We start from the raw sequence: 26,364 nt of genomic DNA on the forward strand, positions 1-26,364 counted from the left end.
ATGTAGATGCAATAACACCACTAATTAGCATTGTTTCTAATTATTATGCATTTGTGTTATTATTTTAGATATTCGTTTAATTTTAATTATTTTATAATAAACAAATAAAACGTTTTTTTAAAATTGAGATAAGTTTGTTTAAATCATAAATATTGAGATAAAAAGCAGAGTAAAACATAAATACAGTAATACTGAAATTATACTCAAGTTCTTTCCCTGGGATTGTTCACTACCAGCTTCCAGCCTCTAGATGGCAGTGGTGTGCTACTTGATAAACGTGGGAAATCCTCATTGAACCTGAAAATGACGAAATCAGACGAATACAAAAAAATCTGGATTTATTGAACTTTGAAAATAGCATTAAATGCCACTGAAACATTCAGAAGAAAAACACCTACAGCGTTACACAAAGAATTACCAAGCACACATAAAACCAGAGGATCAGTTCCATCAGAAAGAGCAGCTGAAAGCTAAAATAAAATAAAAAAACAGAAAATGGTTCAAAAAACAAACACAAAAAACTAAATGCAACGCACACAGACTGGTTGGTGCGAGTAGTTTGAAATTGTGGTCCATCTGGACGCTTTAGTTTCACCTGTGACTTCAGCATTAAGGTCTTATAGTGTTGTTCACAGTTTCAGAGCCCTGATTTCCTGTACTGATCAAGAAACTAAAACAGCAACAAGGTCAAAGCCTGAATCCACACATGGAAGGAAAAGAAGCACCACTGGGCATCTCTGGCACATATCACTTTCTATTCATGAGAAAGCAAACTGAACTTTGTCCTTCCTGGAGGCGTGTGAAATCAGTAGCAGGAAGTGACCAAAGCCTAGACAAATCAAACAGATTGTCTCCAGATTACAAAGCACAGCATCCTCAATAAGATGTGACCAAGGGACTGACATCTACATGATGAAGAAGACATCTTATGAGGCGTTAAAAAGCATATGTTAAGCGGTAGATTTCCATTAGTTTATTTCCTGATTAGTTAAAAATAAAGATGATTACTGAAACATGCACCTTTGGATCATAAAGCAGGAGACTATCTGTACTGGGATCCATTTTTGTCAACAGAAGAAGAACTGAGCAGTCAGCAGGATGATCAGCGTCACTTTAGGCGTAGGCACTCGTGGCTCTTCAACAGTGCACAGCGACAGCAGTTAAGAGGAAAAAGAGGAAAAGGTGATTTTCTTTTCTTTTTTGTTTTAAGCACAAAAGTTTAAAAAATGTCCTCCCAAAGCCAGGTTTAGTTTGGCCTTGTGAGATCCTCCTCGACATATCTGCCTCACACGTTTACATATAAGTATTTGGGCTCACGCACACATAGATATGTTGGATTCGATTACACATGGTCAGAAATGAAAAATAAAAATGTGAACACAGACCCGCTGTGAGGAGTCTTTGGTGCTCAGTGCAACAGAAAAACAAAAAGGTTGAGATTCTAAAAATTGTTGGCGTTGACATTATTAAAAAAAAAAAAAAAAAAAAAAAGATAGGAGTGCTGCGTTATACCAAAAACCCACAGAAAACAACACACACTGGGAGTGTATGGCTATACACAAATCCTTCACTTTAGGGCGAGGCTCTACACGCCATGTATGCTCTTTTTTTTTTTTTTTTTTGCTCTCCTCGGCTTCTTATTCTGCTCTGGCACGGACCAATCAGCCGTCTACACCCAGGCCGAGAGAAGCTCTGACATAATCCCAGCCCTCCCCTGTTAATCCTGACTAATAATAAGAACTCCATTAGTACTAAATGAGAAGAATAACTGAACCTTAAATATAGACTTGGGTGGAAAAACGTCACAGTATCGGTGCAGTTTTCTCCTGATTGGATTCAGTGCTGAACTGCACAGTAGTTGGGTCTCTCCCTGCTTTGCATATACGTTAGCTGTGAATTGTGGGAAATAACATTTTAGAAGGTCTTCCATGAGGAACGCGTTGAGAGAATTGTACATTTTCTTAACGACACGTCACAACTCGCCAGCTTGCAGGTTGATGACCATGGGTTTGATGGGACTCCGGTGAGAATCCAGCCGCTCAGGTCTTGAGGAACTTTAGTTAACTTTACTGGGAGCGTTGTTGGTAGGGAATGAGACAAGAATGCTAATCCACAGAGGTTATTGGACTTCTGCTTCAGCTGGCCCCAGGTCTGCCGTTTGGTTGTAATCCAAGAAGGCAGATGTCGTAGAAAAGTTTATCTCAGAGTAGCTCCAGCTGTGAACAGTCCTCAACACAAACACACACCGTCCTCCGAGTGGCAACTGGTTTTACTTACTGCATAATAAAGCCAGGGTGTGGGGCCATGCGTGGTGGGGGCCTATCGGGCAACGCTGGCGGGTACTGGGAGAGGTAAGGGCTGGGGTATCCGGACACATTAGGGTAGGGTTGACCCGTTCTAGGAGGAATCGGCGGGTACGGAGAGGCAGCGTAGAAGGTTGGCGGCTGGGAGGGGAGAGTGGGGACTGGCACTGGGTTCAGAGATGGAGGAGGCTGCGAGGGAGGGGCTGGGGGCTTCCTTCTGGGCTGTGGCACCGGAGAGTTGCTGCCGCTGTCTGTGAGCACGGCCGCCGCCGACACATCCTGGGATCGGGACGGAGGCACTGACACTTGTGGCAGCGACTGGCCCTTCATCACCATCTCCTGCAGCTTCTCGATCTTCACCCGCCTGAGGTGAGCCAGCTTCCTCTTGCTCTGGTACGAATCGATGAAGGAGTCCAAGGTCATGTCGCCGTCAAGGAAGGAATCGGCCATGTTCTGTAGACAGAGGATGTGAAGTTTAGAATCAAATAACATTTTCATCACTAAAGGGACAATTCAGTTTACCTTTCCCAGCATATAACACAATTACTTTACAGTTCACTGCATCACCCATACAAAAAGATACCTCACAATCAGGGCTGGGGTCAATTATAATTGTAATCATGGAAATGATAATTAATTACAATTATGGCATAATTATGAAATCATGTATTTTCATTGATTAGGAAGCCTAACAATAGGAAAGAAATTAGATGATAGATATTTGTTTTTTGTGTATTTTACAGCTGATTGAGGACCCGTTACCATAAGAGATGCTAACAGAAAGCTAACACAAGAGGAAGGTTAACTTTTAGTAGGTTATTTATTTCAGACAGTAATTGTGATTAATTGTAATTTAGTAATTGAGAACGTAATTGTAATTGACTTTCTGAGGATTAAACAATTATTTAATTGTATTTGGAAAAAATGCTGCTCACTGTAATCATAACTTAATTGTAAATGAACATGAGTAATTGAAAATGTAATTGTAACTGACAAATGTAATTGACCCCAACCCTGATCACATTCAATGACTCCACGTTTTATAGTCATCAGCTGTTCTGTAATCTAATAGCTGATGGAAAGAAGGAGATGGATAGTGATTTGTTTTCCTGATGGGGACAAACAACAGGACAAACTGATCTGAGAGGAAGTGGTCGGTCAGAGTGTCTGATTATGTTTGGTGCTTTTCTGACCTGCTGCTTCTTCCTGAAACCAGAATGCTCAACAAGACTCCCAACAATCTGTAGCAAACCTCTACAATGCTGTGCAACCAGTTTTTATCTCTTTGAGACAACCCATTACACCAGAAACACTGTTTATTACTGATCATTTCTAAGTTCTGAATACCCAACGGTTTTCACCTGCAGCCTCTTTTAGTTTACCAACCTGTTTCTGTGGCATTATGATCTCGCCCTGAGGAATAAGAGACTCTTCAAGCAGAAAGAGATTATCTGCAGGAATTAAAAGCATCCAGCAGGTTGTTATCATTCACTCCCTTTACGGTAATGTCTAGCCTAGTAGTGCTTGGGGTCTGATTTAAGGATGCCATTATCTTGATACTCTGCTGGGCTTTTTTGTGTTTTCCACGGGTATAATGCTCAACATCAATGTTCTTCCTATACTCTGTTTTCTCTAGAGGCCACTTCATATATCAGACAATCCCCAGTGTGAATGCTCTGTTGTTTAGATATTCAAGGTTTGTTATTAGGGTAACGGAGTCAACACAGAAAGTTATCTATGATGAGACTGTCTGTGTCATCACAGTCTGTGCACTCCAAGCACGCCAACAGTAAAGAGACGCTTGCCTCCATCTACAACTTTACAGTCCTCTTTAAATGCTCTGTACTTTTATGTTCAGGTTTGTACACAGGCATTAGGGAAACACTTGATATCCAAGTAACGATATGCAGGCCTAAGGGAGGATTTGTGTGCTCTGTTTAAGAAGCCATAACAAAGTTTAATGGTTGTTTTCCGCTGTGCAGTGGGCCAGGTCACGTACTCTTCATATGTTCTCAGTACTTTCCTCACATGACATTTATTATTTCCAAGTACAAATTTTGGAGCAACCAGACATTTATAATCTAGTCTGAGCGGCAACTCTCGGGGCAAATCAAAAGGAAAAGGAAGAACCATGTTCTACTCCAGGCATTTTGGGGTTCCAAAGTCACTTAATTCATATTTCTCATTCTATCTGTTTCTTCTTTGTCTTTATGGGAGACTCACACAGCTGACACTGGCAATGCTCTATAACTATTAAGTCAGCAAAAGTGTTGACTGTGTGAGGAGGAGGTATCGGGTAACAATGAGCCCATACCACAAATTACCCTACATACTTGTAGGGCAGTGGTGGCCTAGTGGTTAAGGAAGCGGGCTTGCAATCGGCGGCAATCTCACCTGGCCATCGCTGTGGGATCTTGAGCAAGTCCCTTAACCCTAACTGCTCCTCAGGGAGGGGTTAAATGCAGAGAACACATTTTGTTTATGTAGCTGTACACATATGACAAAGTATTCTTCTTCTACATGCTTTCTTTTAAATTTAACACAAGTGTATAAAGTTGTTTAATATTAGATTGACTGATAGATTTATTGTGTGATCTACCAATGTGTATGGTTAGGTGTTATTATGTGCAGTACAGTGCATAGCTTCTGTGAATGCTAATTTATTGCATGTGGGCTGACGACACCCTCCAACTCTCTTACCCAGACTACAGTCAGTGCCTACAATACTTTTAACCAAAAGGAGAGGAAATGGTCACAAGGAAGAATACTTCATCATTCTATTGGCTGCTCTCTCAATCATAGTCATGCAGAATTCAAGAAAGGTTTCACTTTTGTTTTCCTCAGAAAAAAATGAAGAAATGAATGCAAACATGGAAAAAAAAAAGCATGTGGTTGGGTGAAGCAGTGGTTCCCTATAAAGGTTAAATATTTTACCAACTTTGTTGAAATTTTGTTGTGATGGGGTGGGGAATAAATCTTTTAAATTATTTTTCAAAAAAGGTTACAACAGAAAAAGTGTGGGAACCTTTTAATTGGAAACATTTCTGTGCACTCCACTGAATAGTTTGTCATTGAGGGACAACAGTGAAGCTGTAATGTAGAACACTGCAGTGTGTGTGGGGCAGGATCCTAACTGGAAAAGCAGGTACGGTATATGAAATGAATGACGGCTTACCTCTGTCTCTTCTTCTATTTTGGCTCCCTCCGCCTGCAGAAGCGCCAGCAGGATGTCCAGGGAAGTGTTTCCTGATTTGTGGTCTGTCGAATAAGGAAAACAGAATAATTATCATTACACTGCTGGAAAGGAGTACTTTCACTTCTTCTTTTTCCATATTTCTGCCCATTTACAAACCATACAAACAGTACCATAAATGACCATTTGTGGCAGTGTAACTCCTACCATCTGGTTACTAGTTTCCATGAGACGTGAAGAAGAAATGTAATAGAATTTTTCGAGGACAAGTTTTAGACTTCAAAAATTTTGGTCTCTTACTAAAAAGGAACTACATCACAATCCAACTTTTTGTTGCTACTTTGTTGCCACAGTTACTGTTGCCATAAAGCACAGACAACATGCTGCTGTCCCTAGTTGGCATGTAGCGTTCTCTTTAGGCAAACCCTTTACACCATTGTTGTAGTTGGTTCCTGGTTTTCCCCGTAGCGTCACCTGACTCCACGAGACACACAATTTCGGCGGTTTTCAGACCTTTCTGTATAAACCCAAAAATAAATATTCGCCATTGTTTTGCCACAACTTTCAGTCCGTGAACACACAGGAAATGTGTTATGATTAGGGGTGGGATGATATATGATATTTTTGGATAGGAATAAATACCAAAAATTGCAGTTGGGAAAGTTTCGTGCACAGGCGCACATACTGCTCCATGTACGTGCCAGTGGGCACGTATGCTTGGGAAATACATCCTATAAATGTTTTCCTTTGGAAAACAGCAGAAATGTCCACTATACAAACGCGTAGGAAAAGGACTCTAACTCAAGGGGCTATTGGTGAGCTCATAACAACTGGACTCTCTCTGACATCATTGTATAATTCATTTACTGAGTTAATTGAGTTGTTTATATGATAAGATGAAAAGATAATTTGCTTAAAACCTTGTTTATGGATTTAAAGGGCTCAAATGAGTTCATATTTAAAATATAGCAAATTTTGTTTTAATTGAATTCAGAGTAAAAGTAATTCGGTTTAGAAATGGTTAAATTTAAATGAAACTATAATTAGTATAAAAATCACAAGGTAAATGGTTATACAGGTTCTAAAAGTAGACCTAGTTTTCTGTTTGTTCAAATGCCTCATTTTACAGATTACCTACCTGCGTTGATTTAGTAAAATAATAGTTTAAATATACTTTTACCTAATTGAATGTGTTTACCCTAATTGTATTTATGTGTACTTACCTTGTTTGATGAAAAATGATGAACATATTTGCATTGCGTTTTGTGTTCAAAGGTTTTTCAACTTTCTTGAAGTTGTCATTGGGCAAATACTGGTAAACTTAAGAATAAGTGAAATCCTGAGTTTGGTCAAGTTCTTCCTTTGTCAAGTGGGGGAAGCCATGTAAAAAAGCATGGTTAGTTGACAGTATTTAACAGCAACCATGCTTTTATTTTACTTTAACTCTGGACATACTCTGGGTTTAACCTTTTCAGATGTTACAGAGGCTTTTGAGACCTTTGGGCATTAACTTTGTCTCCTTCAGTTGAAGAGACATGGTTACTTGGGAAAAATGTAAGGATGAAAGGAAGGCGTCAATTTAATTTAATTTATTTTAATCTTTTATTTGTGTTACTCACCTGATACTGCCGACATAAAAGTTTAAATTTGATACAACTAAAAAAGTTAAATATCAACTACAAAAGCAAAATATCAAGTTTTTTTTATTTTACATTCCTTTCAGCCTATATCTCGCCATTAGCGTTAACATTTTTGTTTTTTAAAGTAGTTCACACCTTTAGGGTGTTTTCTGCTGCCTTGGTGTGTTTAAATGTAAGTATTTTAAATCATGGTTAATTCTCACAATAACATCAATTTAGGCGATATGTTTAAAAATTGTTCAAAACTGCCCCGTTTTGTTACGGTTTCCTTCATCAGTTCATCACTTAGACACACCCACCGAGATGATATGGGTGAATAACAGTTTTGCATTGTAAATGGTGCCCTTCTACTTTGCTTATGACGCACATCGATGTCAAATGACACACACAAGAGTTTCTGTAGCTCCCTGGGCAAGACGAATCCTTGTGAGTCACCGTCATCTTTAAATACGACATTAAATGCAATAGGCAAAATAAGAGTTTCATTGCAGGGGAATGGAATGTACCAATAACAGCTTTAAATCTATCATTAAAGGATTGTTCTTCTTGTAATCTGTTATTTAATAGTTGCAAAGGTGAAAAGGGAGAAGGTATAAACAAAAGGCCAACACCTCAGTCAGGTGTTGACAAAAGGCAGGACGGCTCTCAGACCGGTTTAACACTTTCCACACTGCTGCAAGAAGAATTTCCTTCATTTCATCACACAGCGGGAACTCCACACAGCATATTTCATTATTATACAAGAGCTAGGGTTGGGCACTTGGAGTGGGCTTTCCAAACCACGCCCTTTCTCATTGTAAGAAACAGGTCAGCTGTTAGTCATTGTCACTGGATCTTATTGTACAGCTCAAGTCACGCTGTCTTTTCTTTTTGTCTGCTTTTCAGGAGATTGCTCATGCTCACCTGTGTTTGCACCAGTGCACAAATGTGCAACCATGTAAAAGCAGAAATAGCATGCAAGTAGTGATGTACGATCCTACCAAGAATCAATTTAAACTTCTTTGGAAACAAAACATCTGATGTAGCTCTTCATAGAAAAACAAATCAGTTTGAAGAGAAATGACACAGCAAGTCTTGTTTCCAAGCACCGTAACACAATGGAGGGAGACAGGGCCAAGTGGAAAACGTCACAGAAGCTCGTATTACTCGTTATGAACGAAATCCACCATCGTGCATTGTGCTCAGTTTGTCAGGAGATCAGGTTGAATTTCGAGTTGCGTACCTGACTGAAATGGCCGCTTGTTAAACGCTCCAACAACTGGCGTGCACAGAGTGACTGAATTCACATTCACAAGAAACAGCTCCAAACAGAAATGAGTTGGACACAAACACTGCCACTTGCCACCATTCTCCTGTGAATAACTTTATATTTGTATAATGGGATTTAGGATGAGATTTGTCTTTATTTTTGATGATTTGGAGAAAAACCTTTGTTGTTACACCAACACTAAATAACCGTTGCATGTGTGACTGCACTGCCTTGATTCACATTGTGCCTCATTCCTGTTGCCGGTCCTGGTTTCAGCCATGTGGAAAAGTCTTGGTTCATATTTTCAATAGAGTTTAAAGGGGGGGTATCATGTTTTTTTCAGGCACATAGTACCATTCTATAGCATACGCAAATAACTATGCTACCCAAAATAGTTTCAAAAATGCAGCAAATAACAAAAGAAATTTCCCTCTGTAGCAAAACTGTTCATGATACTTTCTTTAAGAAACTCCTTGTCTATCTGACAAGCCCATGAACACTCCCCATTCAGTACCTCATCCAAACATTCACGGATACCGTTTGATTCTGTTTTTCTGTGCGCTGTATTTGGCTACTTTCTACATTTTTTTAATCTTTATTTTGAACAATAGCAACGCAGGATATTGTGCAAGCATTCAGCCAAGATCCTATTTCTGAACCAGAAATCTCATAAAACAATTTTAATTTTTCCTTTCTTCAAGTCTGAGCAACAGCACCATGACAATATTAATTATGTATGTAGTTCAATCGGTCTGTTAATCATGTAGCCCATGTATAATGTATGCAACCAAAAGTGCATACAGTATGATGGCACGCACTAAAATATTGTATTATAAGAATGGTACAGTGTAAGTTCACTACAATACATTAGAATGGTTATCAAAGTGGGGAATGTTTTTTTTTTTTTTAATGCGAACACAAATGAGTACAGACAACATAAGCCATGGGTTTCTTACAAAAGTGTTTAAAAAAGTAAAAAAGTAATTTAAATGCTAAATCTGCAGAGGCGGGTGCTGTGGGCTGAACTGAAGAAGAGAACATAGGAGGGGGGAGGGGCCTCGTCCCCAGGCGGAGCCTCGTCCCCTCGAGCAAAACAGCAGGAAAATGGCTGCTGGCAGGAGATTCAAATATTACTAAAAAATACATGAATCACTCTGAGCAACACTGGAGGTATGTTTTTCATGAGGGAATGACACATTAACATGATATAAAGCTTGAAAAAGCAATTTTTACATGATACCCCACCTTTCAGGAAAGTGACCGCTAACCAACAGGCCCTGCTAGCTAGCTAGCTAGCTAGTTTCCACTATCGCGTGATGTTACTACAAAGGGCAAAGTAAATGTTTAAGATTTAAGATGAATTGTAGTGTTAGAAAGTAAATCTAATCCTACTTTTGAAACACTGATGTAAGACATTTTTACTGGCTTTTGAAGAGTAAATCTCTCCTGACTTGCCACTCGGAGGAAATTCAAAGAATGCCATTGATTATGGGCGGAGCTCCTGGAGCAGTAAAGACACGCCCAGTCTATACTATAAAATCTCCAGTGAACAATCTATGCTATGTTAACCAGCTACTCATTACAGCTCTCTATTCACTCTTCTCACAATCCAACCTACTCACCACAGATTGTAGAGCCCACAGGTGCTAGTTTTTATAAAAGGGGCGGGGCTAGCAGTGATTGTTTGTGATGCAAGATGGTCCCAAAACGTCATATGATCTTGTTCTCAGCCAATAGCAAAAATCAATTGTAATAGCCGGATTTAAACCAATAGATGGCAGTCACTGACATTTTACAACAAAAAACGCCAAATTGAAATACTATGACTAAAATGTGGAGAGTTGGACCAGGATCAATCAACAGCACTACTTCATACTGAGATCTTTAAAGGGTTTCCGAGCTGTTCCTTCCATACAAAGCTTAGCTTCTCTGACAACCACAACAACTGTCTGAGTCCCGAGATCATAATGCTGTGAAACAGATGAACGGAGGGAGAAGAGGAGGGGAGTTTGAAGCCTTCCTTTCTCTCCTCCTCCCAGTCCTTTCATCCAGACGCTGTAAACCAGCACAATGAACCACTGCTTTCCTTCACAGAGAATTGAGGGAGGGAAAAGGCAGAATCTGACCTTCCACTCTGCACGTTAAGCCTAACTTGACAGTAGAGGCTCATGTCGAGGTGGATCATTTCCTGGAAAAAGGAGGAGGTGGAAAAGGACGGTGACAACAGACGCATTACGTTTTAATAAATCCTACATCTGGGTCAAACGGCTGGAACTCTCCCAGCTGCTCCGTGGCAAATCCACCACTATGAGGGCGAGTGCCTGTGAGGCGGGGGGCACTGGGTAACCTAGATATGATGAAAGACTCACAGGCAAAACACAAACCACAGAGCAATAACACCACACTGTCATCAGACTCTCCTGCATGAGCAACACAACCACACGGCTATTTCAAAGCCATTGTTTTTGTTATGAATGATCAATAATAATGATCCACCCATATGGCTGCTACTGTCCAGAACTACATGAGAAGCCCCCAAATTTTGACCTAGTTGTTCACAGATGAATAAAGAATAGATGTGCTGTCAAAGTTAAATGACTAATTAGAGCCTCACCAATTAATGGACATGGATATAAAATGTAACTGATGTATTAACTTATTAGCTGCATGGAGATTCTGTGGCTCTGTGCTGTTTCTGCCACTTTTTAATCAGCAGTAAAAATTACAAAAATACAACGCATTATAGGTAATTGTGTACAGTTAAATTTTGCCCTTTCTACTTAATCAATTTTTAATTAATTGTTTATGTTTACTGTTTGAGATGTAATCAACTTTATTTTTGACATTTTCTTTTTCACTCTATTCCGTAAACACGGTTTGCACAAGTTTGCCTTTTTCTCATGTATCGGTAGCTTTACAGTCCTTATGTTGACAATGTTACTAATTAAAGTTCCTGATATTAATAGTGTTTATCTCCTTCTATCTGAATCGTACTTTGGGTATTATAGGAATATGTGTTCATGTGAAGTACATATACTGTGTAGATCAATGGTCTAATTCCATATTTCATTCATACGCTGTCATTTTTTATAGCTGAGGTGTTTTGTTATCGAGAAGACATCTATTTAAATTATTTTACCAGGCAGATAGGAAATCAGACCAATAAACATAAACCATCCTTCATCACCATCGTTCCCAAACTTCACGTCTTGTACAGCAGCATTGGGACACTCTTCATTTCCTTGTCTATTACGTTAATAATACTTAACCTCCTTTGGGTGGCATGCACTTCAATGGATGTTTAATTTGTTTACTGTGAAGCACTTTGGCTACCCTCTGGGTCATTAAAGGGCTTTATAAATGAAGTTGATAGATTGTATTGTTTAAAACAATACAACACTATAACTGTTTATTTTATAGAGTATAAAATATCTGTATCTGTACTAAATGGTAACTTGGTAAACACACAAGTGGAGTGTTAGTACAAATTTGTTCTGCAACAAGTTGTATCGGGACATCCCAAACACACACAAACAGAACATATTAATCACATTGTTGCAAAAATATACTATTTTTTTTATTAATAAACAACTTTAGAGCCAAAATGAGTCTATTTTATGTTGCAGAAAATTCTACTTTAGGTCCACGTTCACTATAACTGATATTTGGACCTCGACTGACACGACTGCGTGGATAACATAAAAGTGACTAAATATTTGCAGCACTAAGCTGATCTTTAACAGCACGCCTGTGCAGAGGGCTTAATCTAACTATCAGTGAAGCACAGGGAGACTGTGTTGAGAGTGATGCCTGGCAACCACTGCGTCAACAAGGTAATGAGTATTGTCACAAAGAGGAGCTGTGAAGGTGTGTCACAGAGGAATATTATAGCTGGCCTTAGTGTTTCCACGGATCTGAATGGGGAACAGAGTTCGATAAATTTGGTTGCGATAGGAAATGTGGAAACTAGAAAAACCTGTCTTTTCTGCTCTTCTGTTTGTGTTAACAATGTGTGTGTGTGTAACGCTCATCTTAAAGCCAAAGCACAATGACAAATCACTTAAACAATACTATACATATACAAAAAAAACTGCAGACTAAAACAAATTTGTCTTTTAATGTCTCAGCACATGTGTCAAACTCAAGGCCCTTTAGAGCATCCGATTTGGCCCGCAGGCGAATGTAAAAATGACGGAAAATATTAATGATTGTGTAAATTACCAAATAATTCATTTGCGGATATATCAGCCCCTCCAATGACACAAATGAAATGACATTCCACAATATAATGCTTATATCACATGATGGCACTTATTTTTCATCTTAAATTGTTGAAAGAACTCCAAAAATTTTCAGAAACTTGCAATTTCCTTTAAATTATTCCACAAACTTTACCCAGTTTAAAAATTTCACAAAATCAAACAATTTTACAGACAAATCTTTAACCTATTGCTTAAATATTGTAGGTTCCTTACACACTTTCTAATATCAATTATATATAAGTGCAAACTAAGGTGCATTATGTTGAAATTGCTGGTTTTCCTACGTGAAATCTACGGCCCAATTGAGATTAAACTTGTTTTCAGCCCCTGAACTAAAATGAATTTGACACCTCTGACTCAAAGTAAACTATTTACACAAAAATCTAAACTATTTAACCATTTAAAGGGATTTTAGGCAAATGTCAATCATCAGCACTCCATATCAATTGGGCTTTCTAAATTTTCCTCCTCCATGATGATAATCTAGAATGGTTTCTTAAATGGTGGGACGGGACCCTGACCTGTTTTCAGAGGGTTATGGGCATTGACAAGCTAAAGTGAAGTGAAAATGAAAAGTTAAATAATCAAAATAAAAAGAAAGGTGTTCCCCAATCATCTAAACTAGCACTAAGGTGAAATAAAGCTGTGGTATCTAAAGTACCTGGAGGAGTACGGATACTGTAGGTCGATCCTTTAATCTGCTTCCTGAGTGCAAACCTGCATTTATATCCTATTACTAAATCTATTAGCCAACATAACAAAGCACTGTCTGCTAGGTTTCAGGTTGTGAAAAAAAAAAACCTAAATTAAAGTCCTGATAGAGATAGCTAGGCAAGACTCTTTTAAACCATTATGATTAGCAAATATTCCTGCAGTGAAGATAACAGGTGGCTGTTGCCTGATTTATTATGCTTGAGCTTGGTCAAAGGTTTCATGTAATTGGGTCATTCTGCAGCTCAACAGTCAAACCTGATTTGTTTATCAAGCCCAAACCCGTTACAGCATGACACTACTCAAACCTGTGCACACACACAGCTCAAGAACCAGTCCTTATGAATGTTTCATTCATTACCTGCCTTTGATTCACATCCTAAACATCCATTGGTGCATCATTCTCCTGCGTATCAAAGCACATCACCTTAAGACTGAACCCGACAGAACCCAATGACTGGGTTGGGTTGGGGCAAAGATCTTCAGCTCTAGAGTGAGATACGACATGTACACCCTTTGGACTGATTTTGTTTAAGTAAACTTAAATATAAATTGATTCTGAAAGAAAAAAAAATGCCATTTCCCTTCCAGCATGTAAATTCTGTAATTTTGTCAAAGGAAAATCTGAGGCATGAAGATTGTCACCTTAAACAATACTCAATTACTTGCATTTGGATTTCTATAGGAAACTAAACTACTAAAGTTGTGAAAACTGTTAATAGTCCTTTACCAAACTCCACCTGACCCGTTTCTGTTCAAGTATCACGTCTCAATGACTTCAAGGATGAAGTTTTCTACCATCTAAAGTGCTGGGTTGCATTAATTATTCACCACCCTGTGATACGCTGATCAATAAACAATGTGTGGCGGCGTGTCCTACCTAGAGTGGACTTGCGGAGCTGGAAGGACTCGAAGCTCTCCTGCAAGCTGCTGTAGATTTTGGTGAGCTGCTCCTTCTTGTGTTCCAGTCTGGGCTGCAGTGCCAGGTTCTGCTCGGCCAGGATTCGGTTGTTGGCCAGCGTCCTCTCTTTGCTCTGCTGCACCCCCTGCATCTAAAGACAAACATGTTACATCGCATCTATCCGAATAAATGCACTTGATGACAATAAGCACTGATTGTCTGCAGAGCCACAACATCTAAAGTTAATGCCGAAATCATTAGCCATCGACCAATGATACGTGAATCTCTTTGCGCCTCCCGTCATTGGTCAATTTTATGTGATTACAATGAGCCCGTCCACAATAAGCACTGTAATAAAAAAATGGCTACCTAACAGCCAAGGAGTCTTATTGCCTTTGCTTGAATCCTTGAATAACATGTTTCTTTTAAGAATAGAGTAATATTAATCCATAACAACTAGGGATGTTCTGATACAACTTTTTCATTTCCGATATGATACCTTCCGTATCTGCCGATACTGATATTGATCCGATATCAGCATGAATCATACACACTTTTTTTTTTTTAATTAAAAAATGTCTGTGTGTGTGGAATGTCTTGATCAAGTGATGTTATTCAAACAGAGAACAATAGTCAGCAACAGAAGGTATGAGAAAAACTGACTGAATTTATTATTAACCAATTGGTTACATACGTTTTAACCTTCAACATAATATCTACAGTATTCTACAATTTAATAAAAATAAAAAAAAAACAAATTGAGGGAAAAAAAAAAAATTGGAGAATTCGGAAATTTGAATCCGGTATCCGATATTAGTTTTCAGGCTAATATTGGACCGATATCCGATATCGATATCGGATCGGGACACCCCTAATAACAACATTGTTGATTGAAAATTGCAAAAACATCTCTGGTACATCTTTGTGAAAAACAGGAAGGAGGCTGAAAAACAGTAGCACAGGTGAACAAAAATAACTCCAGACAAATCTTACAACCTGTCCTGGCATGAAAACCACAGCGACATGTGATCACAACGAGCTCACCCGAGCTGCACCGTTAGCTAATTCAGTTCCAAGTAAGTCAAGTCAACCATAGAAAGTCAGAGTATTTGTTTTCACCATGTCGACGTTACCGTATTTCATACAAACCACATTCAAACACTGACCTGATTAAAGTCCAGTCACGTAATCCTTTCTGATAAATTAGAGCCAATCCCAGTATTGGTATTTATACTAACAGAGATGTCCAGAAAAAAAAAGCAGAAGGCTAAAACTTGCGTCGAGGTGCCGCCGCTGCGCGCCGATGATGCGCGACGCCTGGGGGATTGGGGGGCATGCCCCCACCGTGGAGAATTTTGCAAAAATTATGCTATATGGTGGCCTTTGGTTCATTATATTAGTATAATTGTGGCTTCTCTTCTGTCTATTTTGTAGCACTTTTCTTAGCATGATGTATTTTCTCACCTAGTTTTTGTTTGCATGAGGCATTTACAAGTTGAAATCTAATATTCATAATATATCTAACACAAGCACATTAATATTCATAATACATCCTACATGTAACCCAGTACCCTGGACGCAGGACTTTTAATTCATGATTCATGATGACAATGATCATGAATGTTTAAAAAAAAAAAAAAAAAAAAAAGTCATATTCAATTCCATAGAGAAGAATGAAAAACCCCTTCAAAATCAACTTTTTTCAAATTTGGTCAATGAAATATTCTGACCAGCGACTCTTTTCTTTGTTGAATCTTTCTTTTGTAGCTTATTTTTGTATTAAAATGCTTAATTTAGGAGTCGCTGCATTTGTTACTTCTCAGAACCACATTAAAAGCAGTTCACACAACAGATCTGTCCCTTATAGGTGAAAAAGCCAAAAGAGACACATATAGTGCAGCTGTTTGTTAACAAATGTGCCCGTTTAACTCAGAATTATCCTTCTGGTAAGACTTTGAGTTAAAAATATCAAGATTAATATCATATATCGTCATTTTGAGAAAAGACATTAAGATATGAGTTTTGGTCCATATCGCCCAGCCTTGATGTGCAAGTTTGTGAAATGCCGGTTTCTGAATAATGATAGCAACCAATACTGTCTAAAGCCAGTCCTGGAGGACTGCAGGTTTGAGATGTTTCCTCATCATGTAACAATTACCTAAAGACTGTTCAGCGCTGAAATGATGAAGCTGAGAAGGAAGAGCAAATTTCCTCCAGTGACAACTGAGCAATTGAATAAAGAAAAACCCTCCTGCTGCTTCTCCAGTGACTCATTCACACACACAGCCAACAACTCGTGGGTGAAAACAGAAGTGAGACGTGGGACAGTTTTAAAAATACACAGTGAAGTGCGAGTAAAAACTGACAGTGTTTCTACGAGGACAACATTTGTACAGCATCGCACTCAGAGGCAGTCTGGTAATGAAAAAGCAAAGTCAGTAGCTTTGTTAATACATCCGTTTATGCTTTGGATAAAAGGGAAAAAAAATGATACGACCAAAATAGAGTTTTATAATCTGTGGATCTAAATTTGTGAGGTGAGTCGCCGTTATAAATCTCAGCAAAAAATTAAAATGAAAGCTTGTGTTTTATTTAGAAGGTTATTAGTGGGTTTTTTTTAACAAACAATTGGGTCATTTATTATCTTTTAACTTCGTCAAGTAAAACATAAATTTCAGATAAAATCGGTAGCCTACACTGTGTTATTTAAAAGCATGTTTAGGTGTTTTAAAGATACAAGAAATGTCTGATCGTCATTATCCATCCATCCATCATCAATTTTCAGACCCGCTTTTGATCATCATTAATTCAAACTAATAATTTGATATGCAATAGCTGTTTTTCTATAGTTATGAAATGCTATTTATGTTAAATGTTAATAAAAGATAATCACAATTTTGTGTAATAGAGTAGTCGACTAGAAAACATCAGAATAGTCGACAAGAAAAATAGTCAACTGGCAACATCCCTATAGCTGAGAAAGATGCACTGATATCACATATGAACAGACAGTTTTTGGAAGAGATAACCCCGATGTCACCATGAGAGAATGTTTATTAGAACACACCCAAACAAAGAACAGGAGGAAACAGAAGATAATGGGCTTTGTGACGACTTCACAGAAGTATATACAGTAATATGACTCAAAGCAGCAGGTTTGACTTTGACTGGAGAGACGTTAACAGATTGTACAGGCGTTGCTTTTATGACGCATTACATAAAAACATTGAGTGCTGTCAAACCAGAGCAGCTATCTTTAAAACGAGGGGGGCTTTGACGTTGTATCTAGAAAACTGTGCTGACATTTCCCCCGCCTGAAAGGCTTCTGATCTCATCGTATGAAAGAAAGGGAGACGAGACAGAGAAAGATGAAGCTGGTAGATTCCAACAAGAATCAAATCCAGTGTTGGTGTATTTAGACACCTTTATGATAAAAGTCAAACTGTATTAAAGTTTGTTTGAAATCAAACCCAAACCTCCTGAGGATGTTGGTTTACCTTTAAAATTCAGCTCCATCAGAGTTTGGATTATAAGAGCAAAACAAACCATTTCCTTGCTTTGAAAATGCTCAAAGACATCTTCAAAATAAATATACACTTAATCTCCCACTCAAAGTGCTTCAGTGAGACCTCACAGTGACTAAAACTCTTGCAACTTCACAGAATAAACAAGAATAAAAACAAATAAACGTGTGACTGCAGATAATGTCTTGAAGACCTATATAACACTAATTCTAAGGAGAAATGTGAACATTTACACTACAGATGCTTGACAAACATTAGCTTTTGGAAGATATCAAATGTGCCGACATTGTCCAACACTGGATTTCTAATATTAACCAATACTGATAGACACGTAGATATATTTGATTGATCTCCATGGAAATAACAGGTTACGCCTACTTTTAATGTGATGCATGACGGGAAGTACTTCACAAATAAATATCATCTGTGTAAAATAAGACTACTTCTTCAACTTCACTAATGGAAAAAACAGCACATATCAGTTTTCCAATATTTGTAGAAAATCTGATAGCGATGTCAACCGATATTACATATTATATTATATTTTATTATTTACATGCCAATCCAACGATATCATCCATTTACAACCAAATGGAAACCCAAAACGTTCTTTTGTAATGTGTCAACAATTGAATAAGGAGAAGAAAAATGAAAATTTTGAATATATTTTATTCCAAAAGACAAAATTGTTATCCAACATGAATATTAAACTGGTAAAAAAAAGAAAAAAAGTTAGATTATCAAATAAATACAAACTATTAATTTTGAATGTAGGAATAAGGAAAATATTGGCAGTGAAACAATATCTTAAGCTTGGGAAACATTTTTCTTTAAATCTTGTTTTTAAAAATGCATAATTTTTTTTTTTTTTTTGATACATTTCAACTTTAAAGTCCACAAATCTAAATGCTTAAGATTCAGCAGTAAAACTGGTTAAGATACTCACTCAGATGTTCTCAGACGTGACTTAAAATAAGACTATGTAGTTTTGATGGACATAGCTTTACTTTAAAGCTCATTTTGCATTAAAATATTAGATTTAGGATTGGCTAATTTCTCAGTTTCTTTTTCTCTCTGCTCCGCCCTCTCATACAGATTATTAGAGACAACAAGGAACAGGACACGGCAAGTGTGTGGCCATACGTGTTCGATGTCTGTTTTGCATCTTCCACCAGTGACTTTGACCGAAAGTTATTTTTCTAGTAAGACTTTATTACCTTATTGATTATATCATAGAATTATTTATTTCATATTGTCTATCCATACTACCCAGCCTCAGTAAACCACTCACAATGAATCCACTTAAGCCAGATAAACACTATTAAAGACATATCTTCAACATATTATAGGGCTTGGTGGAAACCTTTGAGCTCATTAGTTCACGGCTATGAAAGTTCTGACTATACCAAACTTCAAATGGCACAGATGACATTGTTTTGATAGTACAAAAATCCCATCTTCATCATGTATGATGGAAAAACCCATTTATGGCTTGTGCTGACATTAGAAAGTTGTGTAACTTGTATAAGATTAACTTTTTATGCAATAGCTTTAGAAGCAATACCTAATCAGACCAAAATGACTAAACCAGAATTAGTTAATCAACAAGCAAGCTATTGGTTGCACTCAGCTTGTCTGAGTGCTATACGTCAAAGGTCAAATACTCCAGGGAACTCAGTCCAAACTCAGTAAAATTTGCGTACTTGGAAAGGCTGAACGCGCTTCGCAACAAAACACGAATCCACATCTAAAATAAGTTAAGAATAGTCAGACAGTTACCGACATACAAATGTACAGTGATTGCTGTCCAGTGCAGAGCCAGGCCCAGTTGGGACAAAGTTACGAGGAAAAGGGATTAATGAAAAAGAGAAAGAACAAATGATATCGTCACAAGACATTGTACTTCTTTAAAGACACTAAACATTCATAGTAGACGCTCTAACAACGTTGGGAAGAAGCTAGATCTATAAAGATTTCTATATACCGGTACTTCACGAGAACAGAGTTCTTTTAGGTCCTGACTGAACAACTTAAATCAGTAAACACTACCTGAGCTTTTATAACGACAGGTTATGTTTGGCTAATATAAGAAAACAACATGAGGAGGAAGATTTGTTGTTACAGGTGATGATATCACGTGTAGAGGGGAAAAAGCACACACACAAAGAGCAACTTTACTGTTGGGTCCATGAGTTCAAGTGGTGATCATTATAAGTGGTAGTGTTGTGCTCAAGACCACATTATCTGAGACCAGAAAACACCAAGACCAGACCAAAATTTTTGAGAGTAAAGACCGAGTCAAGACCGAGGCCAAAAAATCTATTTCAAAAACCATGACAAGGTTGAACAGTAAAAGAACATTCCCTCTTTAGTTTTAGTTTCTTTAAAATACATTTGACAGACAAAAGAAAACACATGAATCAATTCATTTGACGAAGTTCTTTTCCTCATTATCACATTAGTAAAGTTGAAGAACAGCAGAAATCAGTGCTGGTCTTGACAAAAAAATCCTGAGTTCGGGCATTCCGACACAGAGACAAAACCGAGTAAAGATGCTTTCAAATCCGAGACAAGAGCGAGACCTGTAAAATCTGGTCTCAAGGAGTACTACAACACCAATAACTGGTGGCAAAAGTGAGGCTTTAATGCTGTCGTTCAGTTTTTACTTGAAACTGACACACTTGTTCAGTCACAGAACAATCCAAACAATTAGAAAAGGCAATTAGTGTTGCTGCACCAACCAGTTACAAGATGTTCACTTTGTAAGCCCATCTAACGGCTCAATGCAGTAAGTTCAGCATTTTCCCAAACAAAAGATACCAAATGATGATGAAGGGCGACCATTTCTGAATTCCAACTGGGCATGAGACCAGACTTTTGATTTACTTGATTGTATTGTATCTGACCTCGTTGCCTCTCAGCTGTTTCCTGAAAACCTTTACCTTTATTCCAACTCCAGAAAGTAGCTTACAGAGATGGCATGTCTTCACCCATCCCTCACACAATCTCATGACTAACATAAGTCAACAACAACTGTGGTCGTCATCAGCCAGCAAGGTGAAACACGCCCCACCTTCAGTAGAGTTTACAGGGCAGCTAAACCAGAGAGGATTTAAATGGGGTGTGGATCAAAATGACAAGTTTCAACACATTAGGTTTCCTTCAAGCTAATCAATGCTTTGTGCTAAGCTAACCAAAACATGTGGGACTGGTTGGTGACCTGCATCTCAGAGGACAACAGCACACTTACTGTCTGGAATAATACTGTAAAGCTGGACGATAAACGAACAATCCGGCTTAAGGGTTTAGTGTTTGTACTGAATCAGGACTCACGCCACCCTTTATCTCTATTAATCTGGCTCTTTTGAGTCCTCTGAGAGGCTGCTGCTGTTGGGAATACAAAGTCATAAAAACACACCATAAACACAGCACTCTTAAAGGATTCATCTTAATTGAGTCAGGAGCTGGGTTTCCATTGCAGATTAAAATAAAAGTGATGTTTCTAAATGTCGACAAAGTGTAATAGCGCTTTGAGGGGGTTTCCATTGAACATTGTTTTGGGCAGGAGCTTCGTAACTTCCATGAAATGTCATCCCGCAAGACTTTGCTGCAGGAAGAAGGACGCTCAGAACCTCCTTATAACACTCCTTTGTTGTTTCACATCTAATGTGGCAGTAATGAAGTATAATGCTAAGAAATGTCCCAGTCTCCTCTTCTGTTTACTAGTACCGCACCATGTTTTCTCTGAGAAGTGGTCATGTGACCAGGCACCTCACGTCATGTGATCTGGTATGTCATGTGACCAGGTACCTCACATCATGTGACCATGTACATCATGTTCTGTGAAAAAGTCTTTCCATAGCGGTTTTGCAACACATTTCAATATTGAAACGTCTGAAATTCCTCCTCATGAAAGCATAAAAACATTTTTGCTATATTTGAGTGTTTTTTCCAAATTCAGGCGTTTCCAATGCCAGTTTTTATTGCACTATTTAGATTTTGTGAATTTCCAAGGGTAATAAAAACACAGTTACTGACTAAATGCAGGAAACACCATTAAACACTAAAAACACTTAGGACCCAATAGATTTAGTTATAGGATCCAGATAGAGGCCTCTGCCGAAAACAGTCGGGGATGGTGATGCTGCTGATAACTTGAGTGATTCACATGTACCCGGATCCATAAAACAGGGGCATCTAACTCATTTTAGTTTGATTTTGACACTTGTGCGTTAAATGACTCAAATTTACCATTGTTTTACAAAATGACAGCGTTTGTAAAGATTTTAATAGCCAATGTCAGTCCAAAAAAATATAATAAATTAAGTATAGAGTGCACTTAGTTTGTTTATGAATAATCAACTTATTTTCTGGCCGTAAACTTTGTTTTTAGGTCAGTCCAGTCATCAGTCAAAGATGTTCCAACTAGGGGTAGATCAATATGGATTTTTTGAGGCCGATGCCGATACCAATTTTTTCCCATCAGCCTTAGCCGATGACCAATACGAACTGCCGATTTTCTCTAGCTGATATTTGGAGCTGATACTACTTTTGCTCCCTCAATTTACGTCATAAAACTTACACAAAGATGATAACAAATGGTGTGAGTCTCAATTTTTTTTTAAAAAAGGAAGATTTATTGACATTAACAAAGTTGAGGAAGAACGACAAAAAGTAAAAAATATTTAACAAATATCAAAAACAGGTGATGTAGAACAAAAAATATTTCTGGTCTCTGTAAATAATGCGCATCACGAAGGCAGCAGCCCGCATCGGTCTATCACTAGATCCAGCTCATCCATAGCTGTGCATCACTCATTGTTTCTCATCTCAACAGACAGTTAAACACCCCTAAATCAAACCAAGTGAGAGCAAACAACATGTGTGTGTGTTTAGTGTTTACAATCAGAGATCTGGTCTGAGCTGTGGGGGGAAAAGAGGGAGGTGAGAAGAATTTCCACCAGACCTCACAAGCAGTGGGAAAGAAGTCCCAAAAGCAGGCAGCTATGAAGACTGATAAAGCAGCAGGATTAAAATCCACACTCCAACAGAGCAAAGCCCCAACTGTGTGTAAATCTCTAATCTGTGTGCCCTCCTCTGCTGATACACCAACTATCCGTCTGCAGTAAAACCTTCAGCTCATTGCTGTGTGTATGTGGGAAATGTGAGGCTTATCAGACGCTTTTCCAGAGGGGAACTTTGACAAGGTACAGAGCAGATAGACCGTCACTGGGGACCGCCCAGTCCATATAAAAAACAAAGAGCCTGAACGCAACGCTGAGATCAAACACCTTCATCTGATAAAAAACACGTCCTCAAACACTTATATCACCTATATCATTAAAATCTTACATTTATCAAAATAACATGGCAATATAATTTTCTGAGTCTTGTTTTGTTTTCAAAGTTTTAGCCACAACTTCTACATTAAATAATCTTCATTATTCAATTTTATTTTCTATTATTTAATTTTCACTTTTTAATAGACTTTTTTTTTAACATAGTAGAATGCACACAAATGCAACAAAAACATATAATTTCATTAAAAATGGTCTATCATATGTTGTTTATTTAAAAACATTTTTTAGAAATTATAATACAACATCCATGCAACAGTTAAATATATTGTTTACTTCTTTAAATTAATATTTCTGGTTTAACAAACAAAACAATAAAGAAACTTTTTTCCTACAGTGAATCATAACAACTTGTAAATAGACATTGTAGTTAATCCCAATGTAAAAGTTAAACAGGCCAATTTGATCAAGATTAGCCACTGATTGGGCAAAATTAGTTAAATATAAAAAGCACTTTTAATGAAATTAACATGCAGTTTGCTTAGTTAAAGTCTTCTTGTCTCAGTTTGAATTTGGACCTTCTCTACTTTAGGTTACATGAAATAGAATATTTGACAAATACTATGACAAACAATATTAATAGACAAAAAAACTCTGCTTTAGCTGCTTATCTCAGTTGAACACGGCAGTGTTGATCTTAAAGGCAAAATGTAATTATTAGTCTTCTGATGGGAATGTAATTCACAATTGTATTTGTATATTTGTCTTCCCAAAATCAGGCCAAACATGCTAAATAAAGAAAAAAACAACCTTTATTATTCCCACAAAAGGGACATTTGCACAGTTTCAGCAGCAGATAAACAAAATAAAGATTATTCATGTGACCTATTGTCATTAGGGTTATGTCATTTTCATATATTTCTCCACTGTGTTTGTGCTGAATCTACGCACTGAAATCCCGCAAGATTTTGTGCGTGATTTGTTGTCCGTTTGCTTAAGTTGCTATACAATAACCCACATGTTTTACAGTAGAAAATTCTATGTTTAAGTGTGATATTGTTCCAAAACATGTTGGCGAGGGTTTAGTCCATGTCATATAGCTATTTGCTCCTTAAAAAGGGGAAGTTTGTCATTTTGCGTTATGTTGCGTAAGATTTTGAGCAAAAATGGACAATTCCGTCTCTTTGTCAACCCGCTAACAGCGGAAAAGATGTGTGTAAATGCGTGATATTTTCTCGATATTATTTTATATAATTTAATAATAACAATATTACCATTTGTTTCAGAAATTGATTTACATTTTTTTCCGCAATCACGGATAACCGCAGCTAACCAACTAATTCAACTTTCAAACTAACTTGTTCCAATACCTCTGGGTGTCAAACTCATAGTTCAGGGCCCAAATACAGAGCAGTTTGATCTCAAGTGGGCCACAAACCGGAATTTGTGTTGTGCGGGAAAACATGTTATTTCAACATTATTGTGCCTTAATTTGCAATTCTACGTATAAATAAAATACAAAATATGTAAAAAAACCAACAATTCCCAAGCAATAAGTGACAGATATTAGTCCAAACAGTCTCTTCACTTTAAATGTCCTCGATTTTGTGACCAATTTCTATTTAATTAAGGGAAACATGTCATAATTTGAGAAAAATTTAAGGATTTTGTAAGAATGTTGACTTTTTTTCCCCAAAAGTTTAACATTACACACGACTGCCATCGTGCAATATAAGCACCGGGACAGAGCTGGGCGATATGGACCAAAACCATAGACCATGTCTTGATATTTTTTCCAAAAATGGTGATACACGATATTAATCTCAATAAAGTCTAACCAGAAAGATAATTCTGGTTTAATTTGTTGATGACTCCCAAAATAAATAAGATGTGGTACATAATTAAATATATCTGAGAAATATGGAAACATTGTAAAGAAGGACACTGTTTGACTGTACTCTATGAATAATAACGTATTAAATACTTGTATGATGTGATTTGTACTGTGTGATTGTATAAATAAAAACAAAGTAAAATAAAATATATATAGATAAATCTCGATATAGGCGATATTGTAATTTTCTATATCGCCAAAATAGAAAACTTAATATATCTTGAATCATGATACATTGCCCAGCCCTAACCGGGTGTGTTGAGTTTCATTTACACAATGATTCATGTTTTCTCTGTAATTTTTACTTTCTCCTGCAGGCCGGTGTCACGTACTTAGTTTATCTCCGTACTGAGATTATAACCCTAATCTAATCCAATAAAGAAATAAAACACATGTCCGTTCACTTTTATAACAAAAATAAACAAAAATGAATTAATATTTTTTTTAGCAAAAATTCATTTTCCGGTAGTGCGCACATGCCCGCGCATGCGCATATACAATCTCAGTACGATGCGCACTCAGTACAGTACATCCAAAGGGCCGGATTTGGCCCCCGGGCCATGAGTTTGACACACTCCCCGATTGGACATAATTTATTTTGGTGTTTTTTAAGAATTTGTCAGTGTAAATGTAATGTAATAATTAGTCAGCCAGTATTTGATTGTTTTTTAAGCTCTTGTCGACCAAAGTAATGATGATAACGATCATTTTAGACACTTTACGGTTAAAGCTTGAAGCCTGTTTAAACACCGAGGAGCTTCATCATGTGATTGTTTGTTTAGCTGAGGGAGAGGAGGTGTGTCTAATAAAGTGGCCGGGTTCTTTTTCGGCTAATTTTCTCTCGCTTTGGGTTAAATATTTGCACAAGTGTCGCTGTTCACACCACAACCAATCTCCATCACCGATGTTAAACCAGGACACCCGTAAACACTCGCCTGTTGAAAACTTGTAACAAAATCCCGTTCACAGTCTGGGGTTAAACATGTTTTTAGGAGATTGATGGACTTTGAGACCTTCTCTGTGACTCAGGAGTCAGAAATCTACATTTCAGTGGGTCTTTGCGTCGCGTTTCCGTGTGAGGAGAAAACACAACAAAAGACTGAGGGTAAAAAGAAAGAAGAAAAAAAAGAAAGAAGACCACAGCGGAGCTAACAGCGGCTTTGCACGCACCTCGTCCAGGTCCTGGATCATTTTCGTCAGCTTATCGTCGTCCTCCAGGACCTCGTTGAGCTGGGTCATCGTGTAGGAGCCGAACTTGTCTGCTAAAGTAGACATTTTTATCGCCGCTACTGCGTCTTGGTGCTCCCTCCGCTCGGACGGTGACAGCTGACTCACACTGTTACAGGAAGAGCTCAGAGCACAGGCCCCGCGACGCCTTCACGGACTGTGG

The 26,364-nt window shown here is 37.8% G+C and overlaps 1 protein-coding gene across 2 annotated transcripts; it reads right to left on the reverse strand.

Annotated features, from left to right (window-relative positions):
• Window positions 1–1,581: 1,581 nt before the first annotated feature.
• vps37ba (VPS37B subunit of ESCRT-I a) lies at window positions 1,582–26,364 on the reverse strand. Of its 2 annotated transcripts, none has more exons than XM_028457585.1 (4): window positions 26,145–26,364; window positions 14,239–14,404; window positions 5,479–5,561; window positions 1,582–2,756 (listed from the first exon to the last, which is right to left on the reverse strand). In XM_028457585.1, exons 1-4 carry the CDS (start codon window positions 26,247–26,249, stop codon window positions 2,274–2,276), a joined length of 837 nt encoding a protein of 278 aa, XP_028313386.1. In that variant the 5' UTR covers window positions 26,250–26,364; the 3' UTR covers window positions 1,582–2,273. The 2 variants fall into 2 exon arrangements, with proteins under 2 accessions (XP_028313386.1, XP_028313385.1); XM_028457584.1 differs by having other exon boundaries at window positions 14,239–14,410; window positions 26,145–26,362.

Source organism: Gouania willdenowi, chromosome 9 (assembly GCF_900634775.1).
Source record: "Gouania willdenowi chromosome 9, fGouWil2.1, whole genome shotgun sequence".
NCBI classification, from domain to species: domain Eukaryota; kingdom Metazoa; phylum Chordata; class Actinopteri; order Blenniiformes; family Gobiesocidae; genus Gouania; species Gouania willdenowi.

Bases quoted from the DNA above. Each gene is read 5' to 3' on its own strand.
- vps37ba (XM_028457584.1), bottom strand. From the start codon at position 26,249: ATGTCTACTTTAGCAGACAAGTTCGGCTCCTACACGATGACCCAGCTC. The intron at 14,411-26,144 runs GTGCGTGCAAAG...GTTTGTCTTTAG, and splicing joins TGATCCAGGACCTGGACGAG to ATGCAGGGGGTGCAGCAGAG. The intron at 5,562-14,238 runs GTAGGACACGCC...CTTATTCGACAG, and splicing joins GCTCCGCAAGTCCACTCTAG to ACCACAAATCAGGAAACACT.